Here is an 18,572-nt window from a genome sequence, read left to right as displayed (position 1 = left end):
GTTCCTAAAGATTTCATGTATAAGATAGAGAAGAAGTGATATGATTGAAAGATAAATTAGAAAGGGGGGGGAATTAATGCAGAGATTTTTCATTCAGTTCAGAGAGAGAGAGAGAGAGAGAGAGAGAGAGATGGGGACATCAGTACAACATGATAAAACATGCTCACATCCTCCTTTTATAACATCCAAGGTCATCCCTTGATGTTATATAAGGAAGGTGTGAGCAGGAAAGTGAGGAATAGATTTTGCATGAAAAGTGGTTAAGTGAATGGAGCACTGCAGAAACAGTGAATAAAATTAATCAATAAGATTGTGTGTTTGTGGGACAGTAGAGACTTTCCATGATATCTTTGGTTCCATGTTGAGTCTGATGAGGATAATAATAACAGTAATATCTGTGTATATATGTGTGTGTGTGTATGTATATATATATATATATATATATACATATATATATATATATATTATTTTTTTCCCAACATTTTCTTTCAAATTAGGTTTGTTCTTCACTTCCTGATGCCAGCAGACCCTGGAGCACACCTGTTACAAAATGTACAGTATCATCATCTTGCAGACTTCAAATTGAACTTGATCGAGGTATTACATTTGGTAATGTTTTAAAACTTATAAACAGCTTGAAGGAAAACTATGGCAGGCATTTAGCATCATCATCTGTTCTTATCATTGCTGACATAAGTGACTCTCAATGCATTCAACGTGGTTTTGAGTTGACTCAGTTAAGAACAAGAATGATTGCACAACACATGGCAGCACTTCTTTCAGTTAATGGGTAAGATATTATAAAAATGTTTTGCGACTATATTAATCTGTCTAATGTGATTTTTTTCCTATCCTTTCATTTCGACTCTCTCCCCACCTACCATTATACTTTGTTGTGCTAAGAATATAGTGAAGGTCTTTTTTTCTTTTAAAATACCAACATAAAGTTATCCTCAGCTCTCTCTCACACACTATACATACATAGGAAGACTCTTAAACTTTTTAAACATTCTAAAATATTCAAAACTTTCAATATTTTTTGGGAAAACACTGAAAGTAAACTTCTTATTTATGTTTTATCAGATCCTGACTTTTCAAGGTAAAATCATATCCCATCTAGAATGATTGCACATTCTCGGTAACATGTAATTTTTATCATCTTTGTTAACTCAACATTGTTAATTATTTGGAAGTGAAGTCACATAAAAAGTGTTTCTCCAGAGCAAGGATTCTTGTTATAAACTTTTGTCTGCTCATAGTAATAGTGTGCTATATATAGGTATTCAACTGTTCACAAGTAGGATTGATATATAAAACAAAAAAAATACAGGAAGGTTTCATTTTATGAAGGGACTAGATTCCCAGCCAAATGTTTGTAAAGTGAATTGTTCATAAACTGAAGTAAAATTATACTGTATTTAAATGAGATTGGTTCCTTCAGTACAAATGATACTTTTTTTCACCAGCTGCTACATTTATTTCATTAAACAAGTACTTTGTTTTCTTCATGATTACTGCTTGAGTTACAGGTCTTAAGTACATATTTTTCATTACTTCACTCCTTGAATATGATGTTCTTGACACTTTTGCATTATTTTCATTGGTTACTGCAGTTGAAACTGTAGATGTTAACTTGAATGCTTTACACACATCAGAATGACAAGTGATTTGACATGATTTGATGTGTCGAATCACTTCCATTTTTTACTAAATGGTAAGTGAGCTTCTGCTCTTTTTTTAGCTGAGGAAGACATTAAATTCAAATTGACTACATTTAGATGATATTTTTAATTTTTTGTTTAAATACTAATACAGTAAACTCTAGATTTAATGGACTATTAGGAGCAAAGGGTTGTCCGTAAAATCGAAAGTCCGTTAAATCACAAATCTTACGAATAGTACTGAAAATAAAAAACTTTCAGTGGTACAGTGTAATCATCATCAAATTCCTGATATATATATTCTCAAGGGGTGTACAGGATATGATAGTACTACATGAAAAATTTACATCATTACTAACTTCGTATCTACAATTTTCCTCCAAACCAGTCTGTTTCCTGTCAAGACTCCAATATTATCAGGTCTTATATTTCTGTCTTCTAAGGCACCTTTTACTGTGTCAATCCGCCTATATCTTGGTATTCCTCTGGGTGTTTTTCCTGCCAACCTGGCAGAGAACATTTGTTTTGCTAATCTTTCCTCTCCCATTCTGCTTAAGTAACCATACCACCTGAGATTAGCTCTGCTAATGCATTCCTGGATGCTGACAATGTCAAGTTCCTTCCTAATATCCTCATTTTTAATATGATATTGCCATTGATGCCATGTGTTCATGCCCCTAATCTTTCTGAGGACACTCATATCTATCTAGTCTTTGGTCAAGTGTTTTACTTCGAACCCAGTTCTCAGATCCATAAGTTAAAACTGGTTTGAACACTGTCTTGTATACAGCTAATTTAGTGTTTTGGCTAATTTCTCTCTTATTCCATATAAATTTATTCAGTTGACTTCCTACCATAAAAGCTTTGTTGATTCTGATGTCTATTTCCATATTTAATTTACCATCTTCATTAAAAATCGTGCCAAAGTAGCTGAAATGTTTTACTTGTTCCACAGGTTCTCCATTCATAACACAGTTGACATTTTCAATGATTCTGCCTATTTTCAGTGTCTTTGTCTTTTTATAGATATGATATGCTGACCTTCATATCATATCTATCACAACAATTGGAATCTTGCAGACTTGTAGCAGATTTATTTAGAAGTATAACATCATCCACATGTTATGCATTAAGGGAAGGGCCTTACATTAGACATATCTGCAAGGAGATGTGTTTTGCATTATGGGAGATACTGAGATAGGAGTGTTGGTAGCTTGCTCCACCTTTGCAACGAGTTGCCCTCGTGTTGTACCACCTTACCCCAGTCATGAAGATACTTTCAGGCGCAAACTTTGTTTGCTCACACTTGGATAAAGGATTAAACTAAATTTATTATACTCTAACCAAGTGAAAAATAAACTTTCAATTTCCTTCATAATGTGATCCATATAGATAATGAATAACAGAGGGGATAACGTACATCCTTGTCTGACACCAGATTTAACATTAAACCATCTTCCTGTACTTCCTTCAATTCTAACTGCTGACTTACAACTCAAATAAAGACTAAATATTGCTTGATATAATGCCACATTAACACCATATAACTGTAGCGTTTTGAATAGCTTCTCTCTTGGCACCTTGTCATATGCCTTCTCCAGATCTACAAAACTTAAATACAGATCTTTGTTATATTCCCATGATTTCTCAGCTATCTGTCGTAAAGTGAAAATCTGATCCTGATAGCCTCTATTTGACCTGAATCCAGCTTGTTCTTCACCAAGCTTCTCTTCCACAATCCTTCTCAACCATTTCTCAAGTATAATTGCATATCTTACCAGGAACACTCTGTAATTCTCACATTCAGTTTTATTTCCCTATTTATATATGGTACTTTGAGAGCTACTCCACTCATCTGGAATTCGTCCCTCTGTTCAGACCTTCTGAACTATGCAGTGCAGCCACTGTAAGACTTATACCTCCATATTTGAGCATTTCTGGTCGAATATCATCTACTCCTGCTGCTTTCCACATTTCAGGCTTTTGATAGCTTTTTCTACTTCAAGAATGGATATGTATTCCTACTGCGGGGCTAGTCAGTGTTTTTTACCACTTTGTTGTCATCGCTGTTGTTTCATTTAGCAATTTTTCGAAGTAATTACTCCATACTTCAAGGATATGTCTAACAATCATTTCCTATTCTGCTATTTAGATCCCCAACAAGGACCAACTTTTTCTTTTTCATTGTGTCAGTTGCTTTTTCTAAAGCCTCAAAAAATTCCTTCACTTCTACCTTAGTAGAACCTTCTGTGGGACCATAGGCACAAATAAGTCTCATTGTCCAGTTCCCCATTCTCATATTTGTCCATATCACTCTACTTGAGACTGCCTGCCATTCAAGAAGATTAGCCTCATATTTTGTGTTGAATACTATGGGTACTCCTTCTTTTCCTTGATTGTCATTGCCTGAATATAACATTCCTATTATGTCGATCTGGTACTTATCAAATTCCTCAGCTAGCTCCCTTTTCTTTGCCATTGAGGCTTCTTATGTTGATAGTACTGATCTTGAACTCTGGTGATATTGAGTTGGGATGTGTTTCAGGATTTGTTCCAGTAGCTGACTTTTTGCTGTTTGTCATAGTTCCCTGACGAAAATGACAGAAGTCTTGTTTAACCATGTGACACCCCAACTGGCATGAAATTCTGTTATGTTGTACCATCAGTTTAAATTGTGGTTTAAGCCAATAAGAATACAATTTGGTTGGCTAAATCCCAAATTGCCAGCCCATCCTCATCCGTTCATTATCTGGGTAGATACCTAACAGGGTGCACCACGAGACGGTGAGGATTGGACATTAGGTCAGAAGCCCTGGTCGGTTCTCTGCATTCCTTTGAAGGCTATGTGGAGGTCTCCTCTCAGTTATATAGCTTTGATGATCCTTAAGCACCCTGGTACACTATTAATATATTTTAAGAGAACATTTTTATGTAAATACCGAAAAGAGTTGATTATGCCAGGAATAAATGAAAGATCTGGATGGCAGATTCACATTGAATTGTATTCAGACTGTTCTTTGATTGACAATCATTGATCTGGATTCATGAAACTATAAAATATAAAATAATGAATACTAAACACAAAGATAAATATCTTGCATGATAAGCCATTTCAAGTAGAGTGATGTAACTTTTGAAATAGATAAATCTCCCATTTTCCCTACTCAAGCTAATTATTTTATGGAACATTTTGAACAACCTTATATTTTCACCTAAGCCATCCATTTGGTACAGATATGTTGATGTTTTTTTTTTTTTTTTTTTTTACTGTATGGAACTCTGCTTTGTCTGTTCTCTGTGAATTTCTTGAAAAAATTAATTCAGTAAACCCAAGAATCAAATTTACACCTTGAAGTAGAAGATAATAATTTTCTTTCTTTGCTGTTTGTTCTTATTCTGCATCAACCTAATGGCAGTCTGCAGCTCTTCTGAAGAACATCAGTAATATATTTTACTTCAAGAGTCTGATAAATCTGGTTTAGCTAGCTATGCCTTGTCCACTAAGCATAAAATTCAGTCAAATAATACTAAAGTTCTACACAAAAGTTATTTTCTTCTGTAAAGATTATATCGGAAAATCACCTGGAGAAGATAAGCTAGGTTCAGAACTATATAAATACGCAGGAACAAGATTCAAAGGAAGACTCTTATTATTTTTAAATAAAATTTACTCAACTGGTATCCCCCCAATAGAATGAAAAAAAGCAATTGTGATTCCTATCTTTAAGAAAGGTAATAGAGATGACCCTAAAAACTATAGAGGTATCAGTATACTAAATTCATGTTACAAAATATACAGCAGAATCTTAATTACAAACTAATGAAATATTCCGAAAACTTTATTCTAGAGGTACAAAATGGATTTAGAAAAGGACGATCATGTATAGACACAGCCTTCTGCCTAAAATTAATAATAGAGAAAAGAAGAGAATATAATTTAGAAACACATATTGCATTTATTGACTTTGAAAAAAACATTTGACAAAGTTAAAAGAAACATATTATTTTAACATATTAAAAGAAAGACAAATACCAAATAATATCCTAAAAGCTGTCACAAGTATATATGAAAATAATCAAATACAAATAAGATTAAATCATGAGCTATCATATACAAGAGAGATAAACCAAGGGGTCCGACAGGGATGTCCCCTCTCAGCAACTCTTTTTAATATCTACTTAAATGAAATAATAATAAAATGGAGTAAAAATTTACATCAAGAAATTAAACTTTCACCTACAGTTAACTTAAACACTCTCCTCTTTGCAGACGACCAAATAATAATTACAAATTCTGAAGATAACTTACAGAAAGCTATTTTAAATCTAAATGAGATATCCAAAGATTATGGTATGATAATATCAACGGAAAAATCAAAAACTATGGCCTTTAAAGGACAAGATCCAGCAAGAACTAAAATAGTATTAGATAACAAGATCTTAGAACAGCTGAATTCATTTAACTACCTAGGATGTATGATCACTTATGAAAATGAAAAAGATATAAACATAAAAATTGCAAAATATTTAAAAATAACAGGAGTAATTAACTCTATATTTAAACCAAACCTAGTTCAAAAACAAACCAGGCTAAAAGTATACAATACATTAGCCCTACTGGTCTTAATGTATGGAAGCGAAATCTGGACAATAAAACAAAAAGACAAACAAAGATTAAAACTTTTAAAACTTAAACAAAGATTAACAACAGCAGAAATGAAGTTTATGAGAAAAACTGCAAAGTATACCCTATTTGATCACAAAAGAAACGAAGATATTATGAAAGAATTAAACCAGGAACCAGTAATTGAAAAAATTAAAAAATATAAATGATGGATGGAACACGTTCAAAGAATGAAAACAGAAAGATTACCAAAACAAGCCTTAAAGTACAAGCCATTAGGAAAAAGAAAACCAGGACGTCCTCTTAAACGATTCAACGATGACTTCTAAGGCCGGAACAGGCCATACTAGGCCTAAATCCTTGATACGTATGATGATGATGATGATGTCAAGATTATATAAAGAAAACGGCAGAGCACACATTCATAATTCTAACCTCAACAAAAATAATTGCCTTAAACGTTCTCAGTTTTGGGAAGCTATCCTAAATACTACTTGTGTTTCATAAAAATTGTAATTAATTATTTAAATTTAAAATTTTATTTTTATCTTTATTTTATTCCTTGAAATTTATCGACCACAGATGGAGTTATCCTCCTGTGGTTGATAGTGCATATAATATCATGCACTTTCTAATTATTAATTTTTATGTTTATCTCTTCCATAGCCAAAAATTCTACAAAACTAAATAATAAATTAAAGTAAGTGGCATCTGTATTTATACATGGGTGTCCAAAACCTAATCTATTACTTATTTATCATCTGTTATTTATTATTTATCATCTATTACTGTATTTATTAAGGACAAATACCATTTCTGAAGATTACAATCACAAATTCAGACAAATCAGCTGGTGGTGATTTGTATAACTGATGATTTCGAGTAGAAAGTAGATACACATTCAAATTTTCAAATCGCATTAAATGGGGATCACATGCTAGCACAGAATACAAAAAAAAGGCAAAAGGCTGTGCTAAGCAAATGTGTGTGAAGGAAGCTCTTTTTGTGAAGGAATAAAGCTGCAAACTTAGGTATCTTGTAATGTCTCAAGGAGAGGAATTATTGGAAAGCTTGAAGAAGGCCATAGAATTGCTGATATTGCCAGAGAGTTTGGAATCTCATATAGCGTTGTATCAAGGCTCCAGGCCACGTTTCAAACCAATGGAATGTGTTCCAGATGTTTGCTAAGAGGTTGCTCTCACTCTACCACAGAGCATGAATACAGATTTTAGTTTATAACAGCAAAACATAATCGATGCACCATAGCAGGTCAGCTTGCAAGTTGGTTCCATTGAAGCACTGATATCTTGACAAACTGCGGCAAGACATCTGTGACAAGTAAGCCTATATGGCTGAAGTCCTGTAGTCTGCATCTCTTTGTCCACAGCTCATCGTAGAGCACATTTTCAATAGTGTTTTATCCATAAAAAAATGGACCAGATACCAATGGGCTAATATACTCTTTACAGATTAAAGTCATATTAGTCTTTTCTCTGATTCTAGAAGACACTTAATCTGTCATGAAAGTGGTACTGCTTACTGTCACGAGAATTTTCTTGAAAGGGATGGATATGGCACTGCTCCGGCCATGGTCTGGAGAGGCATTATGCTTAATGGACGCACTGAGTTACAAGTGCTGGAAAAATGGACTATGACTGGTGAACAATATTGCAATGAAGTTCTTCAGCATCATGTTTGATTGTTCCATGGTGCTGTAGGCGAAGAATTCATTTTTATGGATGACAGTGCCACACCACATTCTACGTGAGCAGTGGAGATACTTCTGGAGACCGAGGATATTAATTGAAATGAGTGGCTAGCACGCTTTGCAGATCTCAACCCCCATATAACATGTTCAGGACACAATAGGGAGATGTATTGCTACTTGAAATTCCCTTCCAGAAACCAAACAAGGCCTTATCCTTGCTCTGAAGGAGGAGTGAGCCAGTTTGCCTTAATTACTTGAATCAGTTCAGGTATGGACATATTCCATACTGAAATGTCTCTCTGTATGCACTGTACATTAATTCCTTAAGTCAAGGATTTGTTAAGGAAGGCTATACATCACCCAAACCAGCTGCCATACTTTCTCTTAAATTCATGCATACTGGATACACTCAACTTTAAGAGGAAACTTGTTCCACTCGGTGAGTGCTCTGAGAGAGAGAAAACTTCCATGATTGTCCCCCAACTTCCATATGGCAAAAATTTCATCAGAGGATATCCTATAACGTCCATTCAGAAGGTTATAGATAATAATAATAATATTTATATTTCTCTAAACTGAATTTTAATCCAACCTCCCTTTCTTCTCTTTTAAGTCTTTAAAAATCATAAATCATTCTGAAGACATTTGAGATCATCTATTACTTATTTATTTTACTAAACTTAAAGATTCCAAGAAATAATATTCTTGGTTTAACTTTATCCAACTGTAAGCAAATAAGGTGTGACACCTTTTGGCTACTTATATATGGAAATATGACTTCTGCATTACTTCAACCTTGGTATCACACTTCTGGGTCTGGCTCCCACTGATGAGATCTCAATAAAGGCCAAAACTGGTCTGGGTAGTTGCCCTTCCCATAATGCATAGCATTATACATGCCCACAAGGATATGTGCTTTGCATTATGGGATACTAAGGCAAGTGATGTGAAGTCATTAGCCTCTATATACAAGTAGCCAAGTCATGAATTTGGATAAAGGATTAAATCAAGAATATAATTTCTTGGCATCTTTAATTCATAGTATAACCAATTGAAAACAAACTTTCAACATTTTATTAAACAGTCATCTGTATCCAATTGATGCATCATTATTAGCACCTTTCATGTATGAAACACTATCAAAGGCTTTACTGAAAGCTAAATAAATCATATCATCACTGTTGTCACAACCCATCTCCTTCATAATATCTTGTAGAAAGTTAGTAGATTTGTCCAGATCAAATGACCCTTTATGAAACCATCTTGTATGCTGACCTCTGTTGTGACTGCATGAGCGATATCTGTCAAGGATGTACTGAGTATGATTCATAATTAATTTTTTCATTACTTTGTCAATAACTTCTGTGAGACTAAGTGTTCTATAGTTCTCCATTTTATACAACAAACCCCCTCCCCTTATAAATAGGCATTATCCTTGCAAATTTCCAACCAGAAATAATTTCTTATCCTAGCTATTTTAAAACTATTAAAGACCAATCTCTTGCTACAAGCTACAACCCACTGCTTTGTTAAGCATCTGCCAAAGACTTATTAAGTTTTATAATAGGATATCTGCAAGATAACACAGCACGCTGGATTTAGGCCAAACAGAAGTTGCTGATGAGATGTTGGCCTTGACCACCTATATTGGTTCTGATAATTCCAATAATGATATATCCAATTGATGCATCATTATCATCAATTTCATGTATGAAACCTTTATCAAAGGCTTTATTGAAAAAGCTAAATAAATCATATCATTGCTGTTGTCACAACCCATCTCCCTCATAATTGCCTAAAGACAGTCTCTGTTTTTGTGAATCTCAGCTGCTTTTGATGCTGTGTGGAGAGGAGAGAGGATCTAATTCTGAAATTTCTAATCATTATTTCTCTTAAGATTGCAAATCTTGTAAATAATATGGTACCACATGATATGGATTCAGGTATATTCCAATGAATCCAAAAGTAGATTCCATTCCAGAAGCCTCTGACATCTCCATCACTGTCACAGAAATTTATGTACATAGATGACATAACAGTTGCAAATTAGATCACCCCTTTTCAAACTGCAAAGAGTACACTATTAGAAGACTTATTGGAGATGACTACTTTATACTTTGGTGCATACAACCAACTCTGACCAAAATTGAAGTCACTGTCTTCCATAAAAATAACAGCTTCTAGTTTAGAAATCTCATGGTGAAATACAATAGAACTCCAAAGTATCTTAGAGGGAGTTTAAACAGATCCTTGACTTTCAAAGATCACTTTACAAAGCTTCCTAGAAAATTTGAAATAACATATTGCATTAACTAGCAGGCTCTTCATGGGGTGCAGATGCTAGCACATTACATATACACCCTCTGTCCAAAAAGAAACTGAACTTTTGATAGAAAATAAAACGCAGGCCAATTATAATTAATCAAATCATTTATTTCAATCAATATACTCTCTCTCAGCTTCGATACAGTGTTTCGGCACGGTCAATTAATTTGTTAAATGAGTTTTTTTTATCAGTTTTTGGGATACTGTTGAGGGTCGTGGTTACTGCCGCTTGAATGTTTTCGATGGTGTCGCATCACTTTCCTTTCATCGGAATGAAGCCGGGGGAAGAGAAAGAAGTCGCAGGGTGCGTGCTAAATCAGGTGAATATGGTGAGTGATCCAACACACAAACTTGGTTTTTGCTCAAAAACTGTCTCACAATGTTCGAACAATGAGATGGTGCATTATCGTGCAAAAGTGACCAGCTGCCTGCATCACAATATTCATGCTGTACGCGACGAATTCTTGCTATCAATCACTTCAAAACTTTGAATAAAACTCACCATTGACTGTTTGGCCAGGCGGAACGAATTATTTGTGGATAATGCCCTTGGAATCGTAGAAATAAATGAGCATTGTCTTTACTTTTAACTTTTTTTTTGGATGCCCTCTCTTTTGGTGGTCTCCACTCAGCACTCTGTTTCAGGCTCATACTCAAAACACCACATTTTGTCACCAGTAATGATCATTTCAAGGAAGTTTGAATCTTATGACGGTTTTAATGAGGTCCCTGCAGTGTTCAATTCGATACATTTTTTGGTCGTTGGTCAACTTGTGGGGAACAAATCGCGAATTCAATTTACGAAGGCCCAAACTCTCGGTCAAAATGTTGTGCACAGTTGATTTTGGAATCCCCAATTCATCTTACAATCGATCTCACGGACGATTTCGGGTTTTCTTTGATGAAAATCACTCACTTTTTGGATGTTAACTTCGCTTGGTCCAGTTTTTGGACTGCCCAGCTTTTCGTCCTCCTCGAGTGTCTCACGACCACTTTGAAATTGTTTAAACCACTCATCAACTTGAGTACGGGATAAGCATTCATCACGTATGCATTTTGAAGCATTTGATGCATTTCAGTAAAACTTTTACCAAGTTTAACACAAAAGTCAATCTCAGCTCTCTGTTGGAAACTCATTTTCCGACCATTCGTCAAAACATACTGTCACTCTTGACACTATAACTCAGCTTCTAATGAAACAAATGTCATAAACAGTTGATGCAACGCTATTGAAGGTTGCTGCTTTCAACAACAAAAAAGATACAACAGGTGGTGCCACTAGTTTCTTCTATTTTCGAAAAGTTCAGTTTCTTTTTGGACAGAGGGTGTACAACAGCTTTGACCTTAGTGTATTCCCCAGCAGAATACTGTGCCTCCACTGCAGCTTAACAGTGCTCACACTTCACTAGTTGATGTTCTTCTCAACCAAAGCCATGAGAACTATTTCTAGAACAGTTATGATCAACACCAACATTTGACTTTTAGCAATATTGCTCCTCTTCCACTATGGATGGAAAGGGCATTGGATAGCATCTGGAGTTCTCACAATAGTAACTTGAAGTACATGAAGACATCTCCCACACAGCTACTCAGAGACTTGATCTGTCTGGACCACTGCTGTGCAGATGTTGCGTGAAGCCTAGAAACTTAACTGGCAGAAACACACCTTTGACTTAAATGTTGCTATTTCTGATCTTACCACCAGACTTAAAAGACTTCTCCAATATCCATGGACTACACTTCACCAGATAAGGAGAGGATGTGAGAGATGCAAATAGATGCTCTTCAAATGGAAATGGACTAACTTTTTATACAATTATTATGACAGTTTAGGCTAAGCTAGTATACCATTAGTGATGTTTCCATGTCCTCCTATCCTGGATCTTATATGGACTTTTTTATGATAAACTCAAAGCTTTATTGTGGATTCAGAATCTATTAAAACTATGAAGCCTTTTCTGTTTTATAAAACACTTCCATCACTTTTTATATATACATCCTTTGATAAATAAATAATGTCTAATCTTAGTGAATTTATGGAAATAACCATAAGATAATCATAATTATATCTTTAGTTAATAAATTTTTTTTTTTTTTATCATACCTTTTAGCCAATTTCAGATCAGTATTCTTCCTATAAAGTTTTTTTTCTTATGGCAATAATCTTTAAATGCATGGTTCAACCAACCAAATCTGGTTTTATTTTTAAAGGCATTTCTCAGGATAAATTTAGCCTTCTGATTGTGAAAGATGTCCTTACAACTTTCCATTTTATTCTTAATATTCATTCCATTCAATTCTAACTTTTAATGTATGCATCCTAATTCTCTCCATATCCTCAAAATCAGTATTCTTATAATTCCAGCATTGCTGCTTTGTTATCACAGTTTTTCTCCTTAATTTTATTTTCCATACCAGTGTTAAATGATCACTGTAAGATCATTTAAGAGTGGCTCTAAGTAACTGATTTTACTAATTCTTACTTTCATTGATGTTAATATTAAATCTAAGATCCTGCTGCCCCTAGCGAGTTCATATATATATATATATATATATGATGATGAACAGCTTATTTTTCTACCCACTGCAGGGCGAAGGCCTCTCCCATTGCGGGAGGTTTCAGGTCTGCTACTCCCATAGTGACCCAGTCCATATTGGGAGAGTGTATCTATACTTGGGTGAATGAATGCGTGAAGGTGGAAGATGATCACAAACATCCATGCCTATGCGGGATTCGAACCTGCAGCCTCTTGGCTGGAGAACAGATACGCTAACCACTTGGCCAACCAGGCGAGCATAAATTTTGTTCATACACACACACACACACACACACACACACACACACACACACACACACATATATTTTCAAAATTCATTTTTACTCAGTTGGAATACTATAAAAAAGCTTTAATGACTGTTACCGAGAGATAAAAAGATGACAAGATATATTTAAAAAAGATACTACTAGTTTACTAGTTGCGTTACATGAACATCCTCAGGTATCACAATCAAAGAAGTATATAAAAAAATTACAGAGACTTAAAATTGTAATAACAGAACAAGTATAAAAAGACAGTGGTGTGTTTGAAAAAAATGCAAGTATGAGTTCCAAACAAACGAATACTATGCGCTGTCGCGAGTGCGCCAGTACTGAACAGAAGCAACGTGTGCATCAGAGAGATTGTAACTCAGGCTGTTGTTGATATGAGAGGAATCTAGAGAAATTTCCCTAGATTCAACAATCTTTCTTTCGAGTTCATCGTAGCACACATGGATGTTAGAAGTTTCAGTTCAGTTTACAATGTGCTGGCAGCCTTCGTCTGAGTTAGCTGAAAAGAGAACGTGGCTAGAGAGAGCGCTAGCTCTAGTCCTGTTATAGGAGATATCTATACGATGTTCATCCAAACGTAGACGGATGGATTTAGCAGTCTGTCCATAGTATGGCTTTCCACAATCACACAAAATCTTGTACACTCCTGGAAACTGAGTAGGAATATGTTTCTGTTTATGTTTGCTAAGTAATGAACGAAGTTTTGGAAGCGTAGTGAAGCACGTTTTGAAGTTAAATTTCTTGAGAATCTTGGCCAGTTTTGGTGAAAGAGAGCTGATGTAAGGCAAGGAGATGAAGGCTCTTGTGGAAGAGGGATCTTCAGAAGTAGTTGAGTGCCTGGGGGAAAGAAATTTGTCAATTTTCTTTGGAGAGAAACCATTGTTAATATATATATATATATATATATATATAAGGAGAGGATGTGAACCAAAGCAACATTTCTTTGAAAAGCTATTTCAAATTAATTTTTAAAAATTGTTACTTATTCTATTGCTGCTCTTTCATTTACTCTCTCTCAGTAGCACTGATATTAAAATCTCCCATTATTAATACCTTACCTTTTCTTAGTTGAAAAAACTGTGTGTGTGTTTCATGCCTTCTCTTTGAAATGACTATGTTAAATTAAAAATGTTGTTATGCCAGTTCTAGAGAAAATATTTTCAATTACAGAATAAAAGTGTATGTGAATAAAGAAGTCTATGCTGGGAGTACCAGATATAGAGATGTTACAGATATTAGATGTTCTACAGATTGTGCATGCAAATCAGTAGAGAAATTGTGGATGTCACAAGTAATAAATCCAAGTTTTCATAGAGCTGATAACAGATTACAGATTGATAATGGAGGTGATATTGTTTTAAATGTCAGAGAATTTTTACTTGAGGAGAATGTTATTTTGGGAGGAGCACAAGACTATGACAAAAACATCAACTACATCTATGGTAAGCTAATGTTGATTTTGAATGCAATAAATTATTCTGATTTTGTCATTTATTTTATATTTAGTTTCTTGGTTGTTGATAAATACAATTAACTTTCACTCTAGTGAATTCATTGGAACCAAAGGAATAGTCTTCATAATGAACATCCTTTCAAATAGCATTGTTTGATTGCTCTGGGATTATGACTGAGACATTGCAGTAGTTAGGGTGTGAGTTCATTGGCCCAGGTGTGTCTGTTTCTGTGACCAAAAGGTTGCGAATTTGAGTCCTACTGTGGTATGATTTTTATGAAAGTCTTTGAGTGGTAGATGATTTTCATCACCTAGTGTGAGACCATTATTCTGCTTGTTGAAGGCTTAAAAGTGGGATGGAGAAAAAAAAAGTCATGTTTAGTGTGGTTAGTTTACACCTATGTGGGGAATGTGACTACTATTAAAAAAAGTTCACTATGGCATAATAGTTTGCTGTAGTGAGAATTGAATGTATGTTTATTAAATGACTTTACTTGTCAACCCTCAATTAATGATCCATCAAGTTTCATTTAACACAATTCTTACATAATTGATGCAAATTTCTATCTCTAATCTGCAAAACTACATACTTTAATTTATTGAGAGTTCTTCCTACACACTTTGATGGAAAAGTAGAACTTTTTTACACCAAATTTACTCCACTAATTATTCTGATCTCTTAGATTTTGCTTTTTTTAAATCTTGATTTTCTCCACTTGACTTGTCTAATAGTAAAGTCATTTTCTTCAGAGACTTTAATATTTAGAACTCCAACATTTCCATTTTCCCAGTGTACTGATCCATCAGATAGACATGCTGAAGTACTTGCTATCACTGATAATGATAAGATGTATAAGAATATCAAGTAAAATGGTCTTTATGACATCTATGCTTCATTTCCTTTGTTGGATTATTGTTTCTGGTCTTCTTCATACATGTGAATACATCACTAAAGCACTTCTTGCGCTATAGAAATATTTATCCCCCCCCCAGTCCTCTTTAAATCCTTTCCCTTTATCTTTGCACTGGTTCTCAAAGAAATGTGCTTAGACTGTCCAAGATAATCAGAAATATCACAACTAACTTTTATCCAAATCTTCAGCTTCCTTTTTTCTCCTTATACTAGATCTCACTGTAGTTGCAAACAAAATTAACAATACATCAAGAACTGATTTTGAAAGACAAAGGCAGGAACTTGCATTATATTCAAATGGAAGTTTTGTTTTCTGATCTTTCGCCAAGATTATTGTTATAATTTTTTCATTTTTTCCTAAACTTTTTACATTCAGATGGATTCCATTTCATTATTAAACAAGAAAGTCAATCTTCTGGTTTTTAATTTCCCTTCAGTTTCTTTATGGATGATTTAGGTAAATGTCCTATTACTATTTCAAACATGCATTATTCATTTAGCTTTTCAAAAGAAAGGGATCAGAAGAATCGTATTAAATCTGAATGCTAAAAATTGTTGTGATGGAATTTCTCTGATTATTCTGAACATTTGTGCTCCTGTTTTGTCACCTTTTCATACATGCTCTGTTTCACTGGTATTTATCCTATGAATATTGAAGCTTAGGTGCTTCTATTTACATGCATAATTAGGTTTAATGGGTTGAATACAACACAGAGAAATAATTAAATACAAGTTTAATTCCTATCATCTCCATCACAGTGACACCTTCAGGGATACAAATAGTAAAATGGTAGTAACACACGTGCACACACACAAAAGAAAAAGCAGAAGTCAGACTAGAAGCCTGAAGTCATGTGAGGAGTACTCTCTACAGGTGCTGTTGGCTTACCTTGGCTGTTGGGTGGGTAGCCTAAGAATTAAAATTTTCCAAATCTTGGGGAGTTTGATGCAGCCATATTTATTTGGATTAGTTTAGTTTTTTAAATCTGCTGCTGATTCTAAAAAAAAGTGTTTTTGGTTTGTATTTGCTAAAGTGAAGCATGGTATTTTTTTTTATTCTGTGCAAGGTATTCAAGGCATGGTTATGGATGTATTTCCTGTGTTCTCCAACGTGGATGTTGGCAGATCTCCTAGTCCATTGGTGGCGAACCTTTTTATGTCCACATGCCAAAAGTTTACAAATCAATTTGTAAATTTACATACATACATACATCTTCAAGGCCCACCTTTCCTAATTGGGTTGTGGGGGCAACAGCTGCAAGAGGAACTTCCATTGGTCACAATCCTCTGCCACCAAGCTCAGGTGTTCTGGTGGGATTCCCAAACGTATCCACCCAAGGTTTTGGATATAATCTATCCAGCGAGTCCTTGGCCTTCCATGTGGCCTCCCACCCTCTGGCTTGGCAAAGAGGGCCTGCTGAGGGAGCCTCTCTTGTGGCATTCTGACCAGGTGCCCTTACCAACGTAACTGTGATCTCTCAACACGGAGAAGCAGCGGTTGAGTATTGAGGGTTTCCTGAATTGCAGAGCTTCTGACTCTGTCGAGTCTTGTCAGCCCTGCAACCCCTCGAAGGAACCTCATTTCAGCCGCTTGGATTCGTGTCCGCATTCTTTCGGTCATTACCCAACTCTCATGACCATAGGTGAGAATGAGGACATAGACTGTATTGAAGACAGCCAGCTTTGCCTTCTGTCTTAACTCCCCCTTCAATACTACTGAATGACCAAGCTCCCGCAATATTGAGCTTGCTAAGCAAATTCGAGTATCTAGCTCTACGTCCCATTTTCCATCATTCGTGAATATGGACCCAAGGTATTTAAACTTCTCCACCTGCCTCATTGGGACTCCTTACATATAGAATGCACTGGGATGGTTGTCTTGAGACCACAAATGTTTCAGTTTTGGCCATATTGATCTTCATTCCGGTGTCTGCACAAACAGCTACAAACCTATCCAGGATCCGCTGGAGGTCATCTGTGGAAGAGCTAGGTCATCTGCAAAGAGCAGACGTCCAATGCTACATCTTTCAATTCTGACACACTCACTGCCTCAGCTGTGCCTATCAATCCAGTCCATAAATATTATGAAAAGGAGGGTGACAGAACACACCCTTGGCGGAGGCCAACAGAGACTGTGAAAGGTTCAGACTTTGTGCTGTTTACCCTGACACAAAACAGGGACTTGATGGTAGCTAATAGTTGGCCATCCACTCCATACTCCTATACTACTTGCCAAAGCTTATCCCGAGGAACCTGGTCATATGCCTTCTCCAAGTCCACAAAACATGTGTAGACATTCTTGGCATATTCCCAAGATTTCTCAAAGACTTGCCTTAAAGTGAAGATTTGTACAGTTGTGCTTCTACCAGGACGAAAGCCACATTGTTCTTCCTGGAACTTTGACTCAATTATGCTCCTGCACCGTCTTTCCAAGCACCTAGCATACACTTTCCCAGGCAGGCTGAGCAGAGAGATGCCACGATAGTTACTGCAATCCTTCTGGTCTCCCTTCTTGAAGACTGGTATTATTATGCCTGTCTGCCATTGCTTTGGCGCTTGCCCAGATATCCAAGCAGCCTGACACACTCGAGTCAGCCAGAGAGCACCGTCTCGATTTAAGGCTTTTAGCATTTTGGGCCAAATTTAATCATAGCCAGCAGCCTTGCCCGATTTTAGAAATTTTATTGCTAAATGGACCTCTTCTGCTGTGAGACTAGTCATTGTCCTGATCTTCACCTCTTGGATGTCCACAACTGCTGGGCCACCCGGGTTAAGAAGGCTCTCAAAGTATTCCCTCCATCTGTGGAGGATATCCTTCTCAGTTGTTAAAAGTGCACCATCAGAGGCTTTAATTGCCCTTGCTGTGCACGATTTCCTCCCTCAAAGGCGGCGGATGGTCTCCCAGAATACGTTGTTTGCATTTGCATAGGATGAGTCTAATCTTTTTCCAAAGGATTCCCAAGCCTTCTGCTTTGCTGTCTTTACTACCTCAGCAGCAGCTTTTTGTGCCTCAGCATACTGCAAACGCATCTCAGTTGACCTGACCCTAAGCCATGTT

General features: G+C 35.7%; 1 protein-coding gene across 1 annotated transcript in view; it reads left to right on the top strand.

The window, feature by feature from the left end:
• The window catches only part of LOC150106414 (DALR anticodon-binding domain-containing protein 3-like), a 285,462-nt gene that overhangs the window by 182,207 nt on the left and 84,683 nt on the right, over positions 1-18,572 (top strand). The window contains exons 8-9 of the mRNA XM_090392991.1: positions 498-790; positions 14,319-14,590. Coding sequence (XP_090249117.1) covers positions 498-790; positions 14,319-14,590 — 565 coding nt within the window. The remainder of the gene's footprint in view (positions 1-497; positions 791-14,318; positions 14,591-18,572) is intronic.

The sequence above is a fragment of the Typopeltis vanoorti genome, chromosome 5, assembly GCF_054136105.1.
Source record: "Typopeltis vanoorti isolate ZY-2024b chromosome 5, IOZ_Tvanoo_1.0, whole genome shotgun sequence".
NCBI lineage: Eukaryota > Metazoa > Arthropoda > Arachnida > Uropygi > Thelyphonidae > Typopeltis > Typopeltis vanoorti.
The sequence above is the reverse complement of the archived record's forward strand: the minus strand, read 5'-3'. Positions and strand labels throughout refer to the sequence as shown.